Raw genomic sequence first — 20,218 nt, 5'->3', positions numbered from 1 at the left:
TGGTTAAGCTTTTGGCTGCTAACCAAAAGATCGGCAGTTCGAATCCACCAACAGCTCCTTGGAAACCCTGTGGGGCAGTTCTCCTCTGTCCTATAGGGTCGCTAGGAGTTGGAATCAACTCGACGGCAGTGGGTTGGGTTTGGTTTATAAACAATAGAAGCAAACCGCCACATAATCTCTTTTTTTCTGTACCACAAAAAACTATAAAATGCAAATGAAATGATAAAAAAAAAGCAAAAATCATACTCTTGAGATTTCTGTCCTCTGGAGAACAGATCCTTGGGGGCAGAAGGAAATAAAACACATTTGAAAATAAAAATAATAGACTCCGCCAAGTATGAAACATTTACATCCAGGCACAGTTCCTGTGAACACATCTTTAAGTTCTTCTTCACACACACACACACACGCACACACACACAGTTGGTGGTGACCGTGGAACACTTTTTGTCCAAAGTTGTAAAGTTTAAGTCTATGAGGAAAACGTAGGCATCGCAGGAGAAACGTAACACAAGAGGATAAGGTGAAGTCTACAACGAAACCATGCTTGTCTTCTTTTTTTTCCCCAAAGTTTCCTACTGTGCAGGACACTTCCAGTTGTTTAAATAATGCCAGGTCTGTGGATTCCAACCGCTCTCAAGTCTCTATGTACAAGTGGATTGATACCAACGTGGAAACGTCCTCCTTCAATACCACGTAGGCAGCTCTTTAGGTGTGCATAGGTGTGTACATCTTTGGCCCGGTTCACCCTCTGGACTGCCTGTTTTAACATGAGAGAAGACAAACTTTGTTACCTTTTGTTACAGATTGAATTGTGTTCCCCACAAAATACGTGTTGTAAATCTTAACCCCTATAAACCAAAAGGAAATCCTGGTGGTGTAGCGGTTAAGTGCTACAGCTGCTAACCAAAAGGTTGGCAGTTCAAATCCACCAGGCGCTCCTTAGAAACCCTATGGGGCAGTTCGACTGTGTCCTATAGAGTCGCTATGAGTCAGAATCAGCTCGACAGCAATGGGTTTGGCTTGCTAATCAAAAAAAAACAAAAAAAACCGTCACCGCTGAGTCAATTCCAACTCATAGCAGCCCTCTGGGACAGAGTCGAACTGCCCCATAGGGGTTCCAAGGCTGTAATCTTCACAGAAGCAAACCGCTACATCCTTGTCCCACGGAGCGGCTGGTGGGCTCAAACCTCTGACCTTTCACATAGCAGCGAGTGCTTAACCACTGCGCCACCAGGGCTCCTCTCTAACCCCTATACCAAAACCAAAAAACCCACTGCTATTGATTCCAACTCATAGCAACCATATAGGACACAGTAGAACTGTCCCCACAGGGTTTCCAAGGAGCAGCTGGTGGATTCGAACTGCTGGCCTTTTCATTAGCAGCCAAGCTCTTCATCAGTACACCACCAGGGCTCCAATCCTTATACCTGAGGGTTATAATCCCATCTGGGAAAAAAGGTTTTCTTGGTTATGTTAATGTAGCAGTGTGCGGTGTATCTTAAATCTACCTTTTCTGAGATACAAAAGGAGCATATCAAGCAAGCAAGCAGAGATGGAGGAAGATAGATGTGACACCACATGCAGATCTCCAAGGAACAAGAAACAGAAGCTGAAAAGAGACAAGGACCTTCCACCATAACCAACAGAGAGAAAGCCGTCCCCTAGAGCCAGTGCCCTGAATTCGGGCGTCTAGCCTCCTGAACGGCGAGAAAATAAAATCTGGTTTGTTACGGCCACCCACGTGTGGAACTTCTGTTGTAGCAGCACTAGGAGGCTCAGACAGTGGGGGAGTAACACCCTCACCGTATCTTAATGATGGTCATGCATGGAATTGTGCCCCCCAAAAATGTGTGCCACTTTGGCTAGGCCATGATTATCCAGTATTCTGTGGTTGTCCCCCACTTTGTAATCTGATGTAATTATCCTCCATTTGGTGATATGTTGTAAATCCTAACCTCTATATGTTAATGGGAGCCCTGGTGGTACAGTGGTTAAGAGCTTGACTGCTATCCAAAAGGTTGGCAGTTCGAATCCACCAGCCACTCCTTGGAAACCCTGTGGGGCCGTTCTCTGTCCTATAGGACAGACTCAAGTCATACCCTTGCTTGAGACACACCTTTTATCTTACAAGAGACAAAAGGAGAAAGAAGCGGGCAGAGAGGGGAGGGACCTCAATACTGCTAAAAAAGAAACGCCGGGAGCTGGACACTTCCTTTGAACCCAGGGTCCCTGCGCTGAGAAGGTCCTAGACCGGGGGAAGACTGATGACAAGGACCGTCCCCCAGAGCCCACAGCGAGAGAAAGCCTTCCCCTAGAGCTGGTGCCCTGAATTTAGACTTTAGTCTCCTAGACTGTGAGAAAATAAATTTCTGTTTGTTAAAGCCACCCCCTTGTGGTATATTTCTGTTATAGCAGCACTAGATAACTAAGACAGTGACTGAAAACAAAGACTTACCTTCCACACGGGAATTCCTGTCCTCAGAAATTCTTGAAGATCTCCAAGTCCTCCGGCGACACGGGGTGGGCCTTGTTCCAGTCATTCTCGGGGTACGTATCGAAGTTGGAGGTGTCACCATCACAGGTCACTTTGGGCACGATGGGGGGCTGGGCGGGGACCGGCCGAGACACAAACCCACAGTTAGAACGCACAGGCCCGCCCACCTGCACGTTACGTCTATCACTGTGCTCTGGTTACTTTGGACAAACACGGGAAGGATTACTAAACATCAAAAGTCTACTTTCCTTTGCTTCCAAAGACCGAAAGCTTCAAATGGAGGACGTGTTAGTAGGTCAGGCTATCGATCATGGTTCGGATGAACGTATGTGACGTTTCAAAGATTTGGGTACACTGTGTTTGCTGCTTCCAAGATGAAAACGACTGGGTTGCTTGTTAAATGCAGATTCTCAGGCCTCCCCAGGTACAGGGGTAGGTGGCCCAGTGGCCAGGCTTTGGAAAATACCAGTAAGATGGAAAACGTACTGGGCTAAGATGTTAGTCGCTGGTGCCATACCTCATAGCCTGTTGCCAACACTAACTAGACAATAGATAAGTGGTAACTTTGGTGAAGGGTGAGACAGAACACATTACTGGGGAAGCCAGCACAACTTGTACAAGGAAAGGTCAGGGAAGCTCCACAGACACATCCAAACTTCCTAAGGGACTGAACTTCTGGGTGGAGGGCTCTGGGGACCATGGTCTCAGGGAATATCTAGCTCAACTGGCGTAACACAGTTTATAAATAAAATGTGCTACATTCTACCTTGGTGAGTAGCGTCTGGGGTCTTAAAAGCCTGTGAGCAGCCATCTAAGATGCTCCACTGGTCTCACCCCTTTGGGAGCAAGGGAGAATGAAGAAAACAAGATACAAGGAAAAAATTAGTCCAAAGGACTAACGGACCACAGCTACCAGGGCCTCCACCAGACTGAGTCCAGTACAGCTAGATGATGCCCAGCTACCACCACTGACCGCTCTGATCAGGATCACAACAGAGGGTTCTGGACAGAGCTGGAGAAGGATGTAAAACATAATTCTAACTCACAAAAAAAGAAGACCAGATTTACTGGCCTGACAGAGACTGGAGAAACCCTGAGAGTATGGCCCCCAGACATCCTCTTAACTCATTACTCCTGAGGTTCACCCTTCAGCCAAAGATGAGACAGGCCCATAAAACAAACAATAATACAAGTACCTCAACCATGTATACAAGGCTAAATGGGCACACCAACCCGGGGCAAGGAAGAGAAGGCAAGAGGGGACAGGAAAGCTGGTAATGGGGAACCCAAGGTCAAGAAAGGAGGGTGTTGACACATCAAGGGGTTAGCAACCAACGTCACAAAACACTATGTGTATTAATTGTTCAATGAGAAACTAATCTCCTCTGTGAAGCTTCACCTAAAGTACAGTAAAAAAAAAATTCCCTAAAAGCAAAAAAAAAAAAAAAAAAAAAAAAGAACATCCTAGGACGCAATAAAAGGCAGACTACTTAAGAAGAATATGGGAAAAAATACTTGGACTGGCATTTTACAAACAGGATTTTCAAATGGCAAAAAAATTCATGAAAAGATGCTCGGTTTCATTAACCATCAGTGTGCTGTAAATTAAAACTACAATAAGATACAGCTGAACACCCACCAGCCTGGTGAAGAGGAAAATGAGAGAAAAATGCCAAGCACTGGCAATGGTGTACAGCAATTAGAACGTTCATATATTAACGATGGTGATGTCAGTTGGTACACGACTTGGGAAAATTCTTTGGCACTATCTCCATCTCACGCACTTTGGACATGTTATCAGGAGGGACCAGTCCCTGGAGAAGGACATCATGCTTGGTAAAGTAGAACATCAGAGAAAAAGAGGAAGACCCTCAATGAGATGGATTGACACAGAGGCCGCAACAAGCTCGAGCATAACAATGATTGTGAGGATAGTGCAAGACTGGGCAGTGTTTCGTTCCGCGGCGCATAGGGTTGTTATGAGTTGGAACCGACTCGACAGCACCAACAACAACAAAATAGTGCCTGGCTAATGAGACGTTCACAACAAACATTGCTTAGAAAAAAGAAAAAGTAATAATCAAAATCTAGGCTCTTAACTATTACTCTAGCTCAGGAGATGCTTTAGTTCTAAACTACTCACTCAACTCATTGAACAGGAAACGTGGCTTATTGATGACTTGCGGTGACTGGCTGTACTGTACAATTATGTATGAACCACAAAAAATGAGACACAGGAACTGAGTTAGTCCCTTGTTGTTGCTTTTGGGTGCCATCGAGTCGATTCCAACTCAGAGCGACCCCATGTGACAGAGTAGAACTGCCCCATTGGGTTTCCTAGGGTGTGATCTTTATGGGAGTAGATGGCCAGGTCTTTTCTCCCTCAGAGCTGTTGGGTGGGGTGGAACTTCAAACTTTTCCATGAGTAGCTGAGCACTTAACCATTGTTGATGAGACCTAACCCACGCTAAGTAAGGAGTTGCCCATTTTACATATGTTCTACCTTCAATCTTCTGTTTGGGACCCCTTCCCAGTCCACAGTTCGGAACCACCGATGACGTTTCACGTCATTTGCTCCGTTCTGCAAAAGAAGCATGCGTCATCAGTGTTAGGGATGGAACTGTGTCCCATCCATATGGGACAGATATGTGTTATAAATCCTAACCCCTATACCAGTAAATGTAATCACATTTGGGAATAGGGTAGTCTTTGTTATGTTAATGAGGCCATCAGTTTAGGGTGTGCCTGAAGCCAATCATTTCTGAGATATAAAAACAGCAAATTAAGCAAAGAAGCCAGCAGGGATGCGGGAAGATAGATGCCACGTGGAGATCGCCAAGGAACCAAGGAGCAGAAGCTGAAAGAGATGCGGACCTTTCCCCAGAGCTGACAGAGAGAGCCTTCCCCTAGAGCTGGCACCCTGAACTGAACTGTGAGAAAATAAATTTCTGTTCATCAGAGCCATCCACTTGTGGTATTTCTGTTACAGCAGCACTAGGCAACCAAAGACTGTCAGAATATAGATTTTTGAAATGGCAGGAGAAAAAAATGTTCCAAAGAATCTCTTACATTACATGCTACAGAAACAAACAAAAAAGTTTGCTTTGTTTTAAAGATCCTGCCTGGAGTGTGAACCATTGGTGAACTGTAAATGAAGTCGTTTATGTTCCATCTGCTTCCCTTCTTTATAGAAACAAATCCAGTTGCTGCACTCACTCGTGGTGACCTCATATGTGTCAGAGTAGAACTGTGGTCTACGGGGTTTTCAATGGCTGATTTTTAAGAAGTAGATTGCCAGGCCTTTCTTCCAAGGTGCCTCTGGGTGGGCTGGAACCTCCAACCTCTCTATATGTGGCCTTCAATACTGACCTTCATGTTTCCGAGTCTTCTTGTTCTGTCCACCACAAGCAGCTTCCTGATGAGGTCTCTGCAGGAAGGAGACAAAAGCATGTACATACTGACATCAACATCACACAGTGATACAATGTAACAACAGAGATCAAAAGCCTACCCACTCCACTAGATGGCCCCCGGGCTACCTCCACTGACTGCTCTGACAGGGAGCACAATACAGGGTCCTGGACAGAGCTGGAGAAGAATGGAGAACAAAATTCTAACTCACAAAAAAAGACCAGACTTACTGGCCTGACAGAGACTGGAGAAACCCTGAGAGCATAGCCCCCGGATACGCTTTTAGCTCAGTACTGAAGTCACTCCTGAGGTTCACCCTTCAGCCAAAGATTAGACAGGCCCATAAAACAAAATGAGACTAAATGGGCACACCAGCCCAGGCGCAAGGACGAGAAGGCAGGAGGGGACAGGAAAGTTGGTAATGGGGAACCCAAGGTCGAGAAGGGGAGAGTATTGACATATTGTGGGGTTGGCAACCAATGTCACAAAACAATATGTATATTAATTGTTTAATGAGAAACTAGTTTGCTCTGCAAACCTTCATCTAAAGTACAATAAAAAAAAAACGAAAACAAAAACAAAAAATCTACCCACTCCCAAAACAAATAATAAAAAAGCAAACTCCTCAAATTCCTAAAAATAATAAAAATTAAAAAGCAGACCTACTGGATTGGTTGCGACCAGAGGATCCCCTGAGCCTATTGCCCTGAGATATTCTTCAACCTTGAACCAGATTTAATCCCTGAGGTCACCTTGTAGCTAAAGAACAAATTGGCTCAAAAAATAATGAAGATGACTCGTGAGTACTGTGCTCCTTTTAAAAAAAAAAAAAAATCACCTCTGTGAAACCACACGGTCAACAATGACTTTCAAACAAAGATGAGAAGGTAAGGGGACAGGGGAACTAGATTAATGGAAACAGAACAACCAGAAAGGAAATACTGAGAATATTCATGCGTTGTGAAGAATGTAACCAAGGTCACTGAGCAAATTGCATAGACATTGTTGAACGGGAACCTAAACCGCTGTGTAAACCTTCACCAAAAACAGAGTAATATTATTTTAAAAAACCTACTCACTACTGTATATGAATTTGGACAGCAGTTCAATCTGTATTTCGGCAAAACATTTTATGGAACTTATTTCTTATCCTTATCTGCTCTTCAGTAATGTACGCAAGGCTGGGTTGCTTGTACACGGGGGCCTAAGTTCAGGGAAAAGGGTTAATTTCATCTTTAAAAGAAAGACTTGGCCTTGGAGTATGAGCTTGACAAAATACGCACCAGCCCAAAGGATCCTGACACGTAATGTAAATACACCTGTCAGATTGCCCCTGCAAAATACAAGACATCTTTTCTTATCAAAATAAAGTCATGCTTTCCCCTCTGGGTCTACTGATTTCTGTAATTATTGTTTAAAATGCTCACTTTTCCACCTGAGCAGCCATCTAAGATACTCCACTGGTCTCACCCCTTTGGGAGCAAGGGAGAATGAAGAGAACAGTATACAAGGAAAAGATCAGCCCAAAGGACTAATGGACCACAGCTACCACGGCCTCCACCAGACTGAGTCCAGCACAGCTAGATGGTGCTCGGCTACCACCACCGACTGCTCTGACAGGGATCACAACAGAGGGTCCCAGACAGAGCTGGAGAAAAATGTAGAACAAAATTCTAACTCACAGAAAAAGACCAGACTTACTGGCCTGACAGAGACTGGAGAAACCCTGAGAGTATGGCCCCCGGACACCCTTTTAGCTCAGTACTGAAGTCACTCCCAAGGTTCACCCTTCAGCCAAAGATTAGACAGGCCCATAAAACAAAATGAGACTAAAGGGGCACACCAGCCCTGGGGCAAGGATGTGAAGGCAGGAGGGGACAGGAAAGCTAGTGATAGGGAACCCAAGGTCAAGAAGGGAGTGTTGACATGTCATGGGGTTGTTAACCAACGTCATAAAACAATATATGTACTGACTGTTTAATGAGAAGCTAGTTTGTTCTGTAAACCTTCATCTAAAGTACAATGATAAAAAAACAATGCTCGCTTTTCCATAATCATGATGGGGTCATGATGGGTTTTTTAAGTCTGCTCATTCACTTATATCTTTCTCTTTAATAACAGAACACGTCAGCCTACAGCACTTTAGTTCTACTAGGATTGAAAAAAAACAATAACAGTTCTAACTCATGGCAACCCCACATGTGTCAGAGTAGAAGTGTGCTCCACGGGGCTTTCAATGGCTGATCTTTTGGAAGTAGATTGCCAGGCCTTTCTTCTGAGGCGCTTCTGGCTAGACTTGAACTTCCAACATTTCAGTTAGCAACCAAGTGCGTTAAGCATTTGCACCACCCAGGGACCCTTCTATTAGGGTGGGATCTTCAGAATGTGGTTGAACATAACTGAGTGACAGGCTTGTTCTAAGACGAAAACTTATAGGAAGTATAATGTACACATATATGCACGTATAACGAAAGATTGTTGGTTCAAATCCACCTAGAGGCTCCATGGGAGATATGCCTGGAGATCTACTCCCTTGAAGATGATAGCCAAGAAAACCCTACAGGGTATTCCACACTGTCACGGGGGGTAGCTGTGAGTTTGAAATGACTGGGGGGGTCCCTCCAACAGTAACAGCTATATTTTGTACAGTAATATCCAGATGTTTCAAACGTATATTGAAATCCCGAGGAAATTCGGATACGGATGATGCAGCTTCTAGGTGCTAAGCTGTCCTGACATAAAATATGCCTCACTTGAGTAGCATAAGGAATAAGGAGCCTGGTAGCGCAGTGGTTAAGCACTCGGCTGCTAACAGAAAGGTCAGTGGTTAGAACCCACCAGCCGCTCCAAAGGAGGAAGATGTGGCAGTCTGCTTCCGTAAAGATTACAGCCTTGGAAACCCTATGGGACAGTTCTACCCGGTCCTATAGGATCGCTGTAAGTCAGAATCAACTCAATGGCAACGGGTTTTATACAAGATGAATAGGCGCCCTGGTGGGGCAACGGTTAAGCGCTCGGCTGCTCACCAAAAGGTTGGCGGTCTGAACCCACCAGCCGCTCCTCAGGAGAAAGACGTGGCGACAGGTTTGGCTTTTGGTTTTTTAAGGAACTTTCACCCCTCGTCTGTCAGTCTGTCATCCTGTGGGGTCTTGGGTGTTGCTGTGATGCTGGAAGCTCTGCCCCCAGTATTTCAAATACCAGCAGGGTCACCCATGGTGGACAGGTTTCAGCGGAGCTTCCAGACTAAGACAGACTAGAAAGGAAGGCCTGGTGATCTACTTCTGAAAATCAGCCAGCGGAAACCCTACAGATCACAACAGAAGATCTTCCGATATAGTACTGGAAGATGAGCACTCGAAATACACAGTGGTTGCAACAATGAACCCTGAGGAGACCAACAATCGTGAAGATGCACAGGGTTAGGCAATGTTTCGTTCTGTTGTGCACGGGATCACCGTAAGTCAGAGCCGGCTAAATGGCAACTAACATACTTCTGTATTGATTTTCAGAAGTCTATCGCCAGGCCTTTCTTCCTAGTACCTCTTAGTCTCCACCGACAGATGGGTGGTGGCTGTGCATAAAGTGCATTGGGCAGGAATCGAACCTGGATCTCCCGCATGGCAGGAGAGAGTTCTACCTCTGAACCATTTCTCATAAGTGGATCTACAATCAGAGGCAGCCATAAATTTGCAGACCTGCCAGTGGGGATGAGTTCATTTTAACCCAGTCAGCACAGGCTAAATTGTCGATAAATCCATAACTCTATTTTAAAAGCATCTTGCTATTTGAAATAATGTCGGTCGATTCAGTTGCACTTTGGGACACGGGAAAGAACTCCTGTGTCATCTTGTTTTATTTCTTTCTAGTGTGACTAACTTCTGAGTGTGAAGTCAGCTGTCTGACTTCACTGTTTTACCATCCACTGCGTATTCTTGATGTTATTTCTTTTTAAACGGAGCCTTTTCCTGTTCCTGCTGTTATGACTGCCCTCACTTCAGCCCCCAACTCACGGTGACCCCACTGGTCCATCGTGATCCATAGGGTTTTTCAACGGATGTTTTCAGAGAAGGATTGCCAGGTCTTTCTTCCTAGTCTGTGTTAGTCTGGAAGCTCCACTGAAACCTGTTCAGCATCACAGCAACACACAAGCCTCCACGGACAGACGGGTGGTAGCTGCACATGAGGTGCATTGGCCAGGAATCAAACCCGGGTCTCCCGCATGAAAGGTGAGGATTCTACCACTGACCCACCTTTTTTTGCTGAAATCCTTTAAAACTTGCCTGGCGCGGGTGTCAAACACAATACCAGCTGAAGTGCACGCCAGCCAAGGAAACCACTATCTTCTAGTCAGACTGAGAAGCTCTGATTGGGGCAAGATACCTTCCCCACCAAGACAGGAACCTGGACTCCGAAGGTGGCCCCAGGAAGTTCACACTCAAGACAATCTGGTCCATTCTCAAGGAATCCAGTGTCTCTCAACTCAATTTCCTCAGACTACGTTCGTTAATAAAAAGAAGTCAAGGGAAAAAAAGCCCATTGTTATCAACTAAACACATTTAATGCTATTTTGTCATCAGCACAGTCTGGAGCACCAACCAAGTGGTCTGGGAAAGACACCGAAAGGCGTTTAAAGTAAACTCATTACCAAGCAAAATGGGTACAAGGTGCCTGGACCTGAGTTAAAAAACAAACAAGCCCACTGCCATCGAGTTGATTTCAACTCATGTCACACCCTATGCAACACAGTAGAACTGCCCCATAGGGTTTTCTTGGTTCTAATCTTTATGGAAGCAGATCCCCAGGCCTTTCTTCCAAGGCGCTGCGGGGTGGGTTCGAACCACCAACCTTTACATTAGGAGTCGAGCACAAATTCCACCACCCTGGGACCCTCGGATTGAGAAAAGCGGCTTTAAAACCAAAAGCATTCTTTCATTTCAAAAAATAATGGTTTTCTCTTCATATTGCCACAAATTAAGTATACGTGTTGCCCTCGAGTCAGTTCTGACTCCAGTCGACCCTATAGGACTCAGTAGGACTGCTCCATAGAGCTTCCTAGGCTGGAATCTTTACAGAAGCAGATCGCCAGGTCTTTCTCTCGTGGAGCAGCTAGTGGGTTCAAACCACCAACCTTTGGTTAGCAGCCAAGCACTTAACCACTGTGCCACCAGAGCTCCTTCAAATTAAGCATGATGCCAATAAGTCGAATACCAATAATAAATAGAAATATGAACATTGTTTTCTTTTTGTTGTTGTTGTTAAATAATATTTTATTGCGTTTTTGGTGAAGGTTTACACAGCAGTTTGGATCCCCATTCAACAATTTCTACACAAGTTGTTCAGTGACATTGGTTACGTTCTTCACAATGTGTGAACATTCTCATTATTTCTGTTCTGATAGTTCCATTTCCATTCATTTAGTTTCCCTGCCCCCTTACAATCTCATCTTTGTTTTAAATTCATTGCTGACCATTTGGTCTCATATAGATTTTTCAAAGGAGCACAGTAGTTATGGATGGATGATATTCACTATTTTTTGAGCCAATCTGTTATTTAGCTGCAAGGTGACCTCAAGGGTTAGTTTCGGTTCAAAGTTTGAAGAGTATCTCAGGGCAATAGTCCCGGGGAGCCCTCCAGTCTCAACCAGTCCAGTAGGTCTGGTTTTTTTTTGTTTTTTGGGTTTTTATTTTTATTTTTTTAATTTGAGGTTCTCTTCCACATTTTTCTCCCATTCTATCAGGGTCCATCTATTGTGGCCCTGACTACAGCAGTTGCCAGTGGTAGCCGGGCACCATCTAGTTCTTCGGGTCTCAGGGTAGATGAACGTTCTTGATCCAACATGCTCCTAACTCCAAATTTTAGCATTGAAAGGAACTTGCAGCATGAGCATAGCTTAAGCAAAGGAATAAAGATAAAACTCTGTTAAATCCATGCAACTTGGGAGAGAGAAGGGGGAGTCACTTCCTGTAACCTACCGAAACTGCTCTCCTATACAATATGATAACCAACACTCACTCTACTTGCTAATTTTAAATATCACGTCTTGCAAAAGGAATAAAAAGTAGCCAAGAGTCTTTAAAAGGTTAAATATCATTAAACCAAAACCAAACCAAACCTGTTGCTGTCAAGTCGATTCCTACTCATAGCGACCCAATAGGACAGAGTAGAACTGCCCCACAGGGTTTCCAAGGAGCGGCTGGTGGATTCCAAGTACCGCCCTTTTGGTTAGCAGCCGAGCTCTTAACCACTGTGCCACCAGGGTTCCAAGTATCATTAAAGGAGAATAATTAAAACCATTTCCCTTTTTACAGGAAAGATGACTGCCCAAAATAGCTGACACGTGCACATTGGATAAGAAAAATATGGCACCACGCTCAGCCCCCGTCTTCCCTGTGGCTTCAGACGCTTTCAAAAGAGACAGACAGTTGAGGACGGGAGACACGGTTTACTTACTTGACATAGAAATCCAAATGTCTGGGGAAATCTATTCTGGCTGCAAGAATTTTTTGATAAATTCCAAACGGATTATCATCGAAAAATGGAGGGAACCTGTGAGAAAAATAAGCATCTATCCTTAGTGGAGACTAGGATGGGAAATCCCAACGGTTAAGCAATGATGTCGAGTTCCGCTTTAAATACGAAAAAAAGAACGGGCTGTGCGTGCGCCTTCTGTCACACGAAAATCCCCGCTGTCTCCAGACACAGACAGACGGATGGCTCTCAACAGCAGACAGCAACAGCTGCACCCACAGACACTCCAAGGGGAGGGCAAAATCCCTGGGCGGAGGTGCAAGCCTTCCTGTGAAGGTGTGCGCTGAGCAGGGGGCAGACCCTAATGAAACTCTGAACAGCATCTTATTGGATCACGCGTCTATCAAATACCGATCCCATACCTGTGCATTACACACATTCAACGGAAAGCTTTCTCGGGTTTACTGTGGTGAACGTGCCTCGGCGACCACGCCTTACACCTTTACGGAGACGTCTATTATGCACTGAAGTGTGTCCTCAAAATATACTGAAGTCCTAAGCCGAGCACAGGTGCGTGGGGCCTTGTTTGGGGAAATCGGGTGTTATGGATTGAATTGTGTCCTCCAAAAATACTGTGTTGTAAATACTAACCTCTATGCCTGTGGTTGGAGGCCTGGTGGTGCAGTGGTGAAGCGCTTGGCTGCTAACCAAAAGGTTGGCAGTCGGCCCCCCTAAAGACAGCAGCCTTGGAAACTCTATGGGGCCATTTTGCTCTGTCCTATAGGGTCGCTATGAGTCTGAATCCACTCTATGGCAATGGGTCAGATAACTAACACATAGGGTTTTACTTTGCGGATGATAAAAGTTACCTCATACCTGGGGAGGAGGGTGGATGCTAAGCCTAACCCCTTCTGAGTGGCATAAAATAAGGGAAGGAGAGATAAGGCAAGACAGTTCCACACACAAGGAGAGACCCTTTGTGGGGCTCCAACTGCAAGTCAAGAAATGCCCAGGGCTACAGAAGATGCAACAGATAAACCCACAGAGAGCCCTGCTGAGGCCTTGAGTTCCAACTCCCGGCGTGCAGGGCTGGGAGAAAAGAAGTTTCTGTTTGTTAACGGGACACACTTTGTGGTATGTCATAATGGCAGACATAGGAAGCCCAGACTCACTGCGACCCTGTGTGACAGAGTAGAACTGCCCCACAGGGTTTCCTAGGCTATAAATCTTTATCGAAGCAGATTGCCAGGTCTTTCTCCCATGGAGCACCTGGTGGGTTCGAACCACCTACCTTTCAGTTACCAACCGAGTGCTTAACCGCTGCAGCACCAGGCCTCCTTGCAATATTTTAGAACCGTCTCTAACAGACAGCTCATGACCGGGTGAGCCTTAAAGACGTCTCCCCCATGAGCCGCTAAGCATCTGTGTACTCTTAGCACAACTGGCAGTCTGTCGTACACAGTAGGTGCTCAATAAATGTGTACAGGCTGAATGGAACAGCAGGGGTTACACTTCAGCATATTGTTTTGGCTTAAGTAGCCAATTATGGCTTCCAATATTATTGACTTTCAGTAAGGAAGCCAATAACAGCATCTCCATAACATATTAATTCATTTAGGTCATACCAGTTACTGTTGACTTGACCCCAACTCATGGCGCCCCCCATGTGTGTCAGGGTAGAACTGTGCTCCACAGGGTTTTCAATGGCTGATTTTTCAGAAGCAGATGGCCAGGCCTTTCTTCCGACGTGCCTCTGGGTGGACTCGGACTACTAACCCTCTGGTTAGCAGCCGAGTGCATTCATGGTTGGCATCACCCTACAGAGTCTTCTAAGGAGCCCTGGAGGTGCAACGGTTAACTGCTCGACTTCTAATCAAAAGGTTGGTGGTTCGAATCCACCCAACAGCTTTGAGGGAGAAAAGACCTGGTCATCTGCTCCTGTAAAGTTTACAGCCTAGAAAACCCTATGGGGCCATTCTACTCTGCGGCATGGGGTTGCTAGGAGGCGGAATCGACTCATCTGCAGCCAACATGAATAACAATAGCATTCTTCTAACATCAGTAGCTAGCATTTATTGAAAAATTAGCCCAGTCTCTGAAGCACAGATTTGTACATACTCCCTGCACTAAACCTTGCCAACCGTGAACACCTCAGAAATTAACCATCCCCGAGTCCGCGCTTTCCTTATCGGCCAGATCCTTTCTCTCAAAGTGGTTGTTGGAAACGCAGCCCTCTTTTTTGGGCTTGGGTGGTGGCTCTGTGTAAATACCATTGGCTGTTATGATTTCATCGTGGAAATGAATGAGCTCAGACACAGAACATTAAACTCCAGGAGAAGATGTGTCATTCCTACCTAGAAACGCTTATGGAGAATATTAAACGCGCCGTCGGGAAGCAGGCGTTACGTGATAATATCATGGGAAAGGTATTTGAGGAGTTTACTAAGTAACTGGGGGGAAAGCCAATGAAGAGTAACTGATCCTGCCTAAAGGAAAAGCAAGTGTTGTTGTTGGGGGCCATCCAGTCGATTCAGACTCATAGCGACCCCATGGGACAGAGGAGAACCGCCCACAGGGTTTTCTAAGCTGTAATCTTTACGGCAGCAGATTGCCAGGTCTTTCCCCTGTGGAACCGCTGGAGAACTCCCAATTAAACTGTCAACCTTTAAGCTAGCAGCTGAGCATTTAACTCTTGTGCCACCAGGCCTTCTTAATGTGTGTATAAACTCAAAATTGAGTCGATTCCAACTTACAGCGACTCTGTAGCACAGAGTAGAACTGCCCCACAACGTTTCCAAGGAGCAGCTGGTGGATTTGAACTGCCGATCTTTTGGTTAGCAGCCGTAGATCTTAATCACTAGACTGCCAGAGCTCCTAATGTGTGTGAATAAGCCAAAAGCCAAACCCACTGCCGTCGAGTCGATTCCGACTCATAGTGACCCTATAGGACAGAGTAGAACTGCCCCACAGGGTTTCCAAGGAGCGGCTGGTGAATTCGAACTGCTAACTTTTTGGTTAGCAGCCAAATGCTTAACCACTGAATTGGAGGATTTTAAATAAATATGCATTGAGTATTACATCATAAGATGTGGATATCATATATAGATATCTGTTGTTGCGTGCCACAGGATAGATTCCAACTCATAGCGACCCCAGGTGACAGAGCAGAACTGCCTCATAGGGTTTTCTAGGCTATAATCTTTATGGGAGCAGATGACCAGGTCTTTCTATTGCAGAGCCGCTAGATGGGTTTGAACCTCCAACCTTTTAGTTAGTGGTTGAGTGCTTAACCATTGCTCTGCTAGGGCTCCTTAAAAGCAATCGCAGACAGCAGGTATCTGAGAAGCAGCATCTCCCAGCCTCTGGGAAGAGTGCTCTAAAAAATCCTGGAATTTCTGTCCCCAAGCTACAGACAGCTCCAGATTCAGGGTTCAGTGATGCTCGGGGATGCCGCCCCCCATGGCAACAATATCACCAAGGGTGAAGGAGAACATGCTGCCGGGGCAGCAGTGTGCATCCTGTATTTTCAGCTTTTGCTTGGTTGGTACTGCATGGACCAGGGTGTACATTCAGAAATCTGGTTCTGTGTGATGCCCTAGACATGTCTGAGTAAGGTACAATAGACATTTCAAAAGACCAAATGATGGGTGGATGGATGGATGAACAGATGGACGGATAGACGGATGGAGGACAGACAGACAGACGGAGAGATGACAGATAAATAGATGATAGACAGAAAGACAGACAGACCAACAGGCAGATGGATCAGATGGATAGATAGGTGGGAGAAGATGGATGGATCGGTGGATGGCCAGACAGACTGAGGGCCAGACAGACGATAGAGACAGCAAGTAGACAGACAGGACACAGAGAGAAAGCACATAAAATAAACACACTTTGGCATAGATTCCACTTCTTTCAACCAGGATCACATCCACAGGTACAAAAAAAACAAACAAACCAAACTTGTTGCTGTCAAGTTGATTCCAACTCATAGCAACCCTATAGGACAGAGTAGAACTGCCCCATAGGGTTTCCAAGGAGTGCCTGGTGGATTCAAATTGCCAACTTTTTGGTTACTGCCATAGCTCTTAACCGCTACACCACCAGGGTTTCTGCCACAGATATAGGAGTGTCTTAGTTACCGAGTGCTGCTGTAACAGAAATACCACAAGTGGATGGCTTTAACAAACAGAAATTTACTCTCTCACAGTCTAGGAGGCTAGAAGTCTGAATTCAGGGCTCCAGCTCCAGAGGAAGGCTTTCTCTGTCCGTCGGCTCTGGGGGAAGGTCTTTGTCAACAATCTCCCCCTGGTCTAGGAGCTTCTCAGCGCAGGGACCCTGGATCCAAAGGACATGCTCCGCTCCTGGCACTACTTTCTTGGTGGTATGAGGTCCCCCATGTTTCTCTGCTGGCTTCTCTCTTTTATATCTCAAAAGAGATTGATTTAAAACACAGTCTTATCTTGTAGATTGAGTCCTGCCTCATTAACATAACTGTCTCTAATCCTGCCTCATTAACATCATAGAGGTAGGATTTACAACACACAGGAAAATCACATAGATGACAAAATGGAGGACAATCATGCAATAATGGGAATCATGGCCGAGCCAAATTGATACACATTTTAGGGGGACACAATTCAATCCACAACAAGGGGTTAGGATCCCAATACATATTTAGAACAGAATTCATTCATAACCTCCTTAAAACAAACCTGACTGTGGACTCACGTCACAGCAGCGGGTAACAGGCTTGCGGCCACACTACATGTGCATGTTTGCGACCTGGATACCTACATTTCCAGGGCTGACGGAATGAGTGGGTGGAGGCACGCTCGAGTGCCAGTTGCTAATTCATCCCTAGGGAAGCGCTACTCACCCTGAGAGCATCTCAAAGATGAGGATACCCAACGCCCACCAGTCCACAGCCCTCCCGTGCCCTTTGCTCTGAATGACTTCGGGGGCGAGGTACTCAGGGGTCCCGCAGAGGGTCCATGTCCTGTGGAGAAGACAGAGACAGTCCACAGAGTCAGCTGTGGTTTCAAGTACAGCCACGTCAGCAGCACTCACTGTAATTCATTGTAATTTTGACTGTAATTTCATTGATCAAAGGGATGCCTTATTTTTCTTTTCTCCTGCAGATATACTTCACTGGGACAAAGATAATAACAAGGTCTTAAGAACCAGTAACCATCCAGTCAACCCAACTCAGGGTGACCACACGTGGGTCAGAGTAGAACCGTGCTCCATAGGGTTTTTCGATGACTTTTTTTGGAATTAGATCACCAGGTCTTTCTTCCAAGGCACCTCTGGATGGACTCAAACCTCCACCTTCTCAGTTAGCAGCTGAGTGTGCCGACCATTTGCACCACCCAAGGACTCAAAAACCAAGCCAGACGACGTCAAGTCAATTCTGACACCTGGCAACCCCATGTGTGCCAGAATAGCACTATGCCCCACAGGGTTTTCAATGGCTGGTATTTTGGAAGTAGATCGCCAGAACTTTCGCATCATTTGCACCACCCAAGAACTTCAAAAGTGGTCTTAGCGGACCTTTTCTCTTATAAACATTTATTAACCAAGATAGAATATATGTAACGGTCTTATTATCATTGTTACCACTGTTGTTAATGTTGATGTCCCTACGGTTGCCGAGAAGCAACAAATTCCACAGGACCTGTCTGAGTATACAGTCACATAGAACACTTCAAGAATTAACTCACGTCTTTAGGGCAGTGAAAGTATTCTGTGTGATACCGTAACGATGGACACATGACATTATACGTTTGTCAAAACCCACAGGACTGTACAAACTGAGTGACCGCTAACGTGAACTGTGGACTTTAGTCAGTAACAATGTATCAGTAAAGGTCCATCAGTGGAAACAAATGTAGCAGAGGAACCCAGGATGTTTATAGCAGGAGACACGTGTGTGGGCAGCGGGGTATACTGGAACTCTCTGTACTTTCAGGTCAATTTTTCTGTAAACCAAACACTGCTCTAAAAAATAAAGGCTATTAATTTACAAAAAATAGAAATAAAACATTAACTCATTGACAAGTGTGTCCCGATGCATCCCTCAAGAATCTACAAGTTCACCAATTTCCTCACATAGGCAAATCTGCCACAGAAGAGAGGAAATTCAAAGTTATGGCTATTTTCTTTCTGCCTAAGGTTTGAAGTGTTTCCTGTGTTCTTACAAGTTTAACGTCATTTTAATTTCATGGGTGGCTTTCAGCAATGGCTAGGCTGGAGACATTGGGGCAGTCTGAGTTGAAACTGGGTGTTTGCTAAAAAAGATTTTCTCAAAAGGCGGCAGGTAAGCCCTGTGCAAATTTAGCTTTTGGCGCCACCTACAGGAGACTGAGAGCAGAGGCGCTGAGTGGGTGGGTGAGTGAGTGGGTAGGTAGGTAGGCAGAGAGACAGAGACAGATAGACAAATAGATAATAGGTAAACAGATAGATAGACGGACAGACAGATAGATAGATAGATGACAGATACACAGGGACAGACATGCGAGACGGAGAGAGAGAAACAGGGTAGGCAGACAGCCTAGTTACTACCGCTTTGTCCCTATAGAAATGGAACCATTGACGACATCCAATCTTGTTCTTTTTTTTTGCAGGGGGGGTATTTTTCCCTACTTATATATATATTTATTTAACATAAACTTGCCATTTTAACCGTTTTTCAGTGTACCATTCAGCAACATTAATCGTATTCACCATGTTGTGTGAGCATCATCACTATCTCCCAAACTTTTCCTCATCCTCAAGCAGAAATTCTGTACCCCTCACACCGGAACTCCCCATTCCTCCCTCCCCCAAGCCCGTGCTGACCGCGATACTGTTCTAGAGACAGTGGTTCAGACTGTCACGTCCCCGTATGCTTGAGCTCCTTGGAAGGGAAGAGAAAACAACAGCTTCACTCAGCAACTGTTGTGGAAAACCAGTAACTTCACGAAGACACCCTCCAGCTGCTGTTGAATTGATCTCGGCTCACAGAAGCCCCGTTGTGTGTCAGAGAACTGTGCCCCGTGGGGTTTTTTAATAGCCGATTTTTCAGAAGTGGATTGCCAGGCCTGTCTTCCTAGGCACCTCTGAGTGGACTCAAACCTGCCACCTTTCAATTAGCAGCTGAGCGTGTGAACCATTTGCACCACCCAGGGACTAAGGAGGAAGACAACTCACTAGGACAATTTTCAAGTCTTGTGTGTTAGAGCAATGATTGGGAGGAGCATCGAACGGGGCAAAGCATCAGCAGCCAGAAAACAGACAGGCGGTTTTCTATCCCTTATGTCTTAGCAAGATGGGATCATGATGATTATCTTTTTAAGAAGATAAGCCGGAAACCGTGTAAGGCAGAAACCTGGCAGAGAAGGAAAATGCAAACATTTTCTACTAAAACGAGCCAGAGAAAAGTAGTAAGACAGCACACTGTCAAAGGCGGGAAACTCGCGAGACCTGGAAAAACAAGGCAGTCCCGTGGAGTTCGGCTCTCAGAGGCTTCATTCGATTCCGTATTAAGCATTTCAAATTGCTTTGAAATGTGCATGCAGTCACGACAGGGGAGAGAACATATTCTGAAAATCCAGTTTCAGAGGTCAGGAGATTTGTCATAATGATGTCCACGTGTTTATTATCTCTAAATACTAAGACCTTGATAGATGATATCGAGTCAGCAGACGGGCAGGGAGAGTTCAGCAAGACAGTGCGGCTGGTTTTCCAGAAGGAAAGAATTTCAGGAATCTTGGAATTCTGAGCCTGGATTGAAAAAATGGTTATTTCGCAGCTTGAGCACAAAAACAAGGGATTCCACCTCCTGCCAACAAACGTTCT

The 20,218-nt window shown here is 45.4% G+C and overlaps 1 protein-coding gene across 3 annotated transcripts in view; it reads right to left on the bottom strand.

The window, feature by feature from the left end:
• Positions 1-286: 286 nt before the first annotated feature.
• The window catches only part of LOC101355990 (cAMP-dependent protein kinase catalytic subunit PRKX), a 76,577-nt gene continuing 56,645 nt past the window's right edge, over positions 287-20,218 (bottom strand). For all 3 annotated transcript variants that reach the window (XM_004385200.2, XM_023739456.1, XM_023739457.1), the window contains 6 exons: positions 17,259-17,378; positions 12,359-12,454; positions 5,867-5,924; positions 5,001-5,078; positions 2,459-2,607; positions 287-760 (listed from right to left, as the gene is read on the bottom strand). In XM_004385200.2, coding sequence (XP_004385257.1) covers positions 2,482-2,607; positions 5,001-5,078; positions 5,867-5,924; positions 12,359-12,454; positions 17,259-17,378 — 478 coding nt within the window. In that variant the 3' untranslated portion in view covers positions 287-760; positions 2,459-2,481. The remainder of the gene's footprint in view (positions 761-2,458; positions 2,608-5,000; positions 5,079-5,866; positions 5,925-12,358; positions 12,455-17,258; positions 17,379-20,218) is intronic.

The sequence above is a fragment of the Trichechus manatus genome, unplaced genomic scaffold (assembly GCF_000243295.1).
Source record: "Trichechus manatus latirostris isolate Lorelei unplaced genomic scaffold, TriManLat1.0 scaffold00134, whole genome shotgun sequence".
Lineage (NCBI taxonomy): Eukaryota > Metazoa > Chordata > Mammalia > Sirenia > Trichechidae > Trichechus > Trichechus manatus.
The sequence above is the reverse complement of the archived record's forward strand: the minus strand, read 5'-3'. Positions and strand labels throughout refer to the sequence as shown.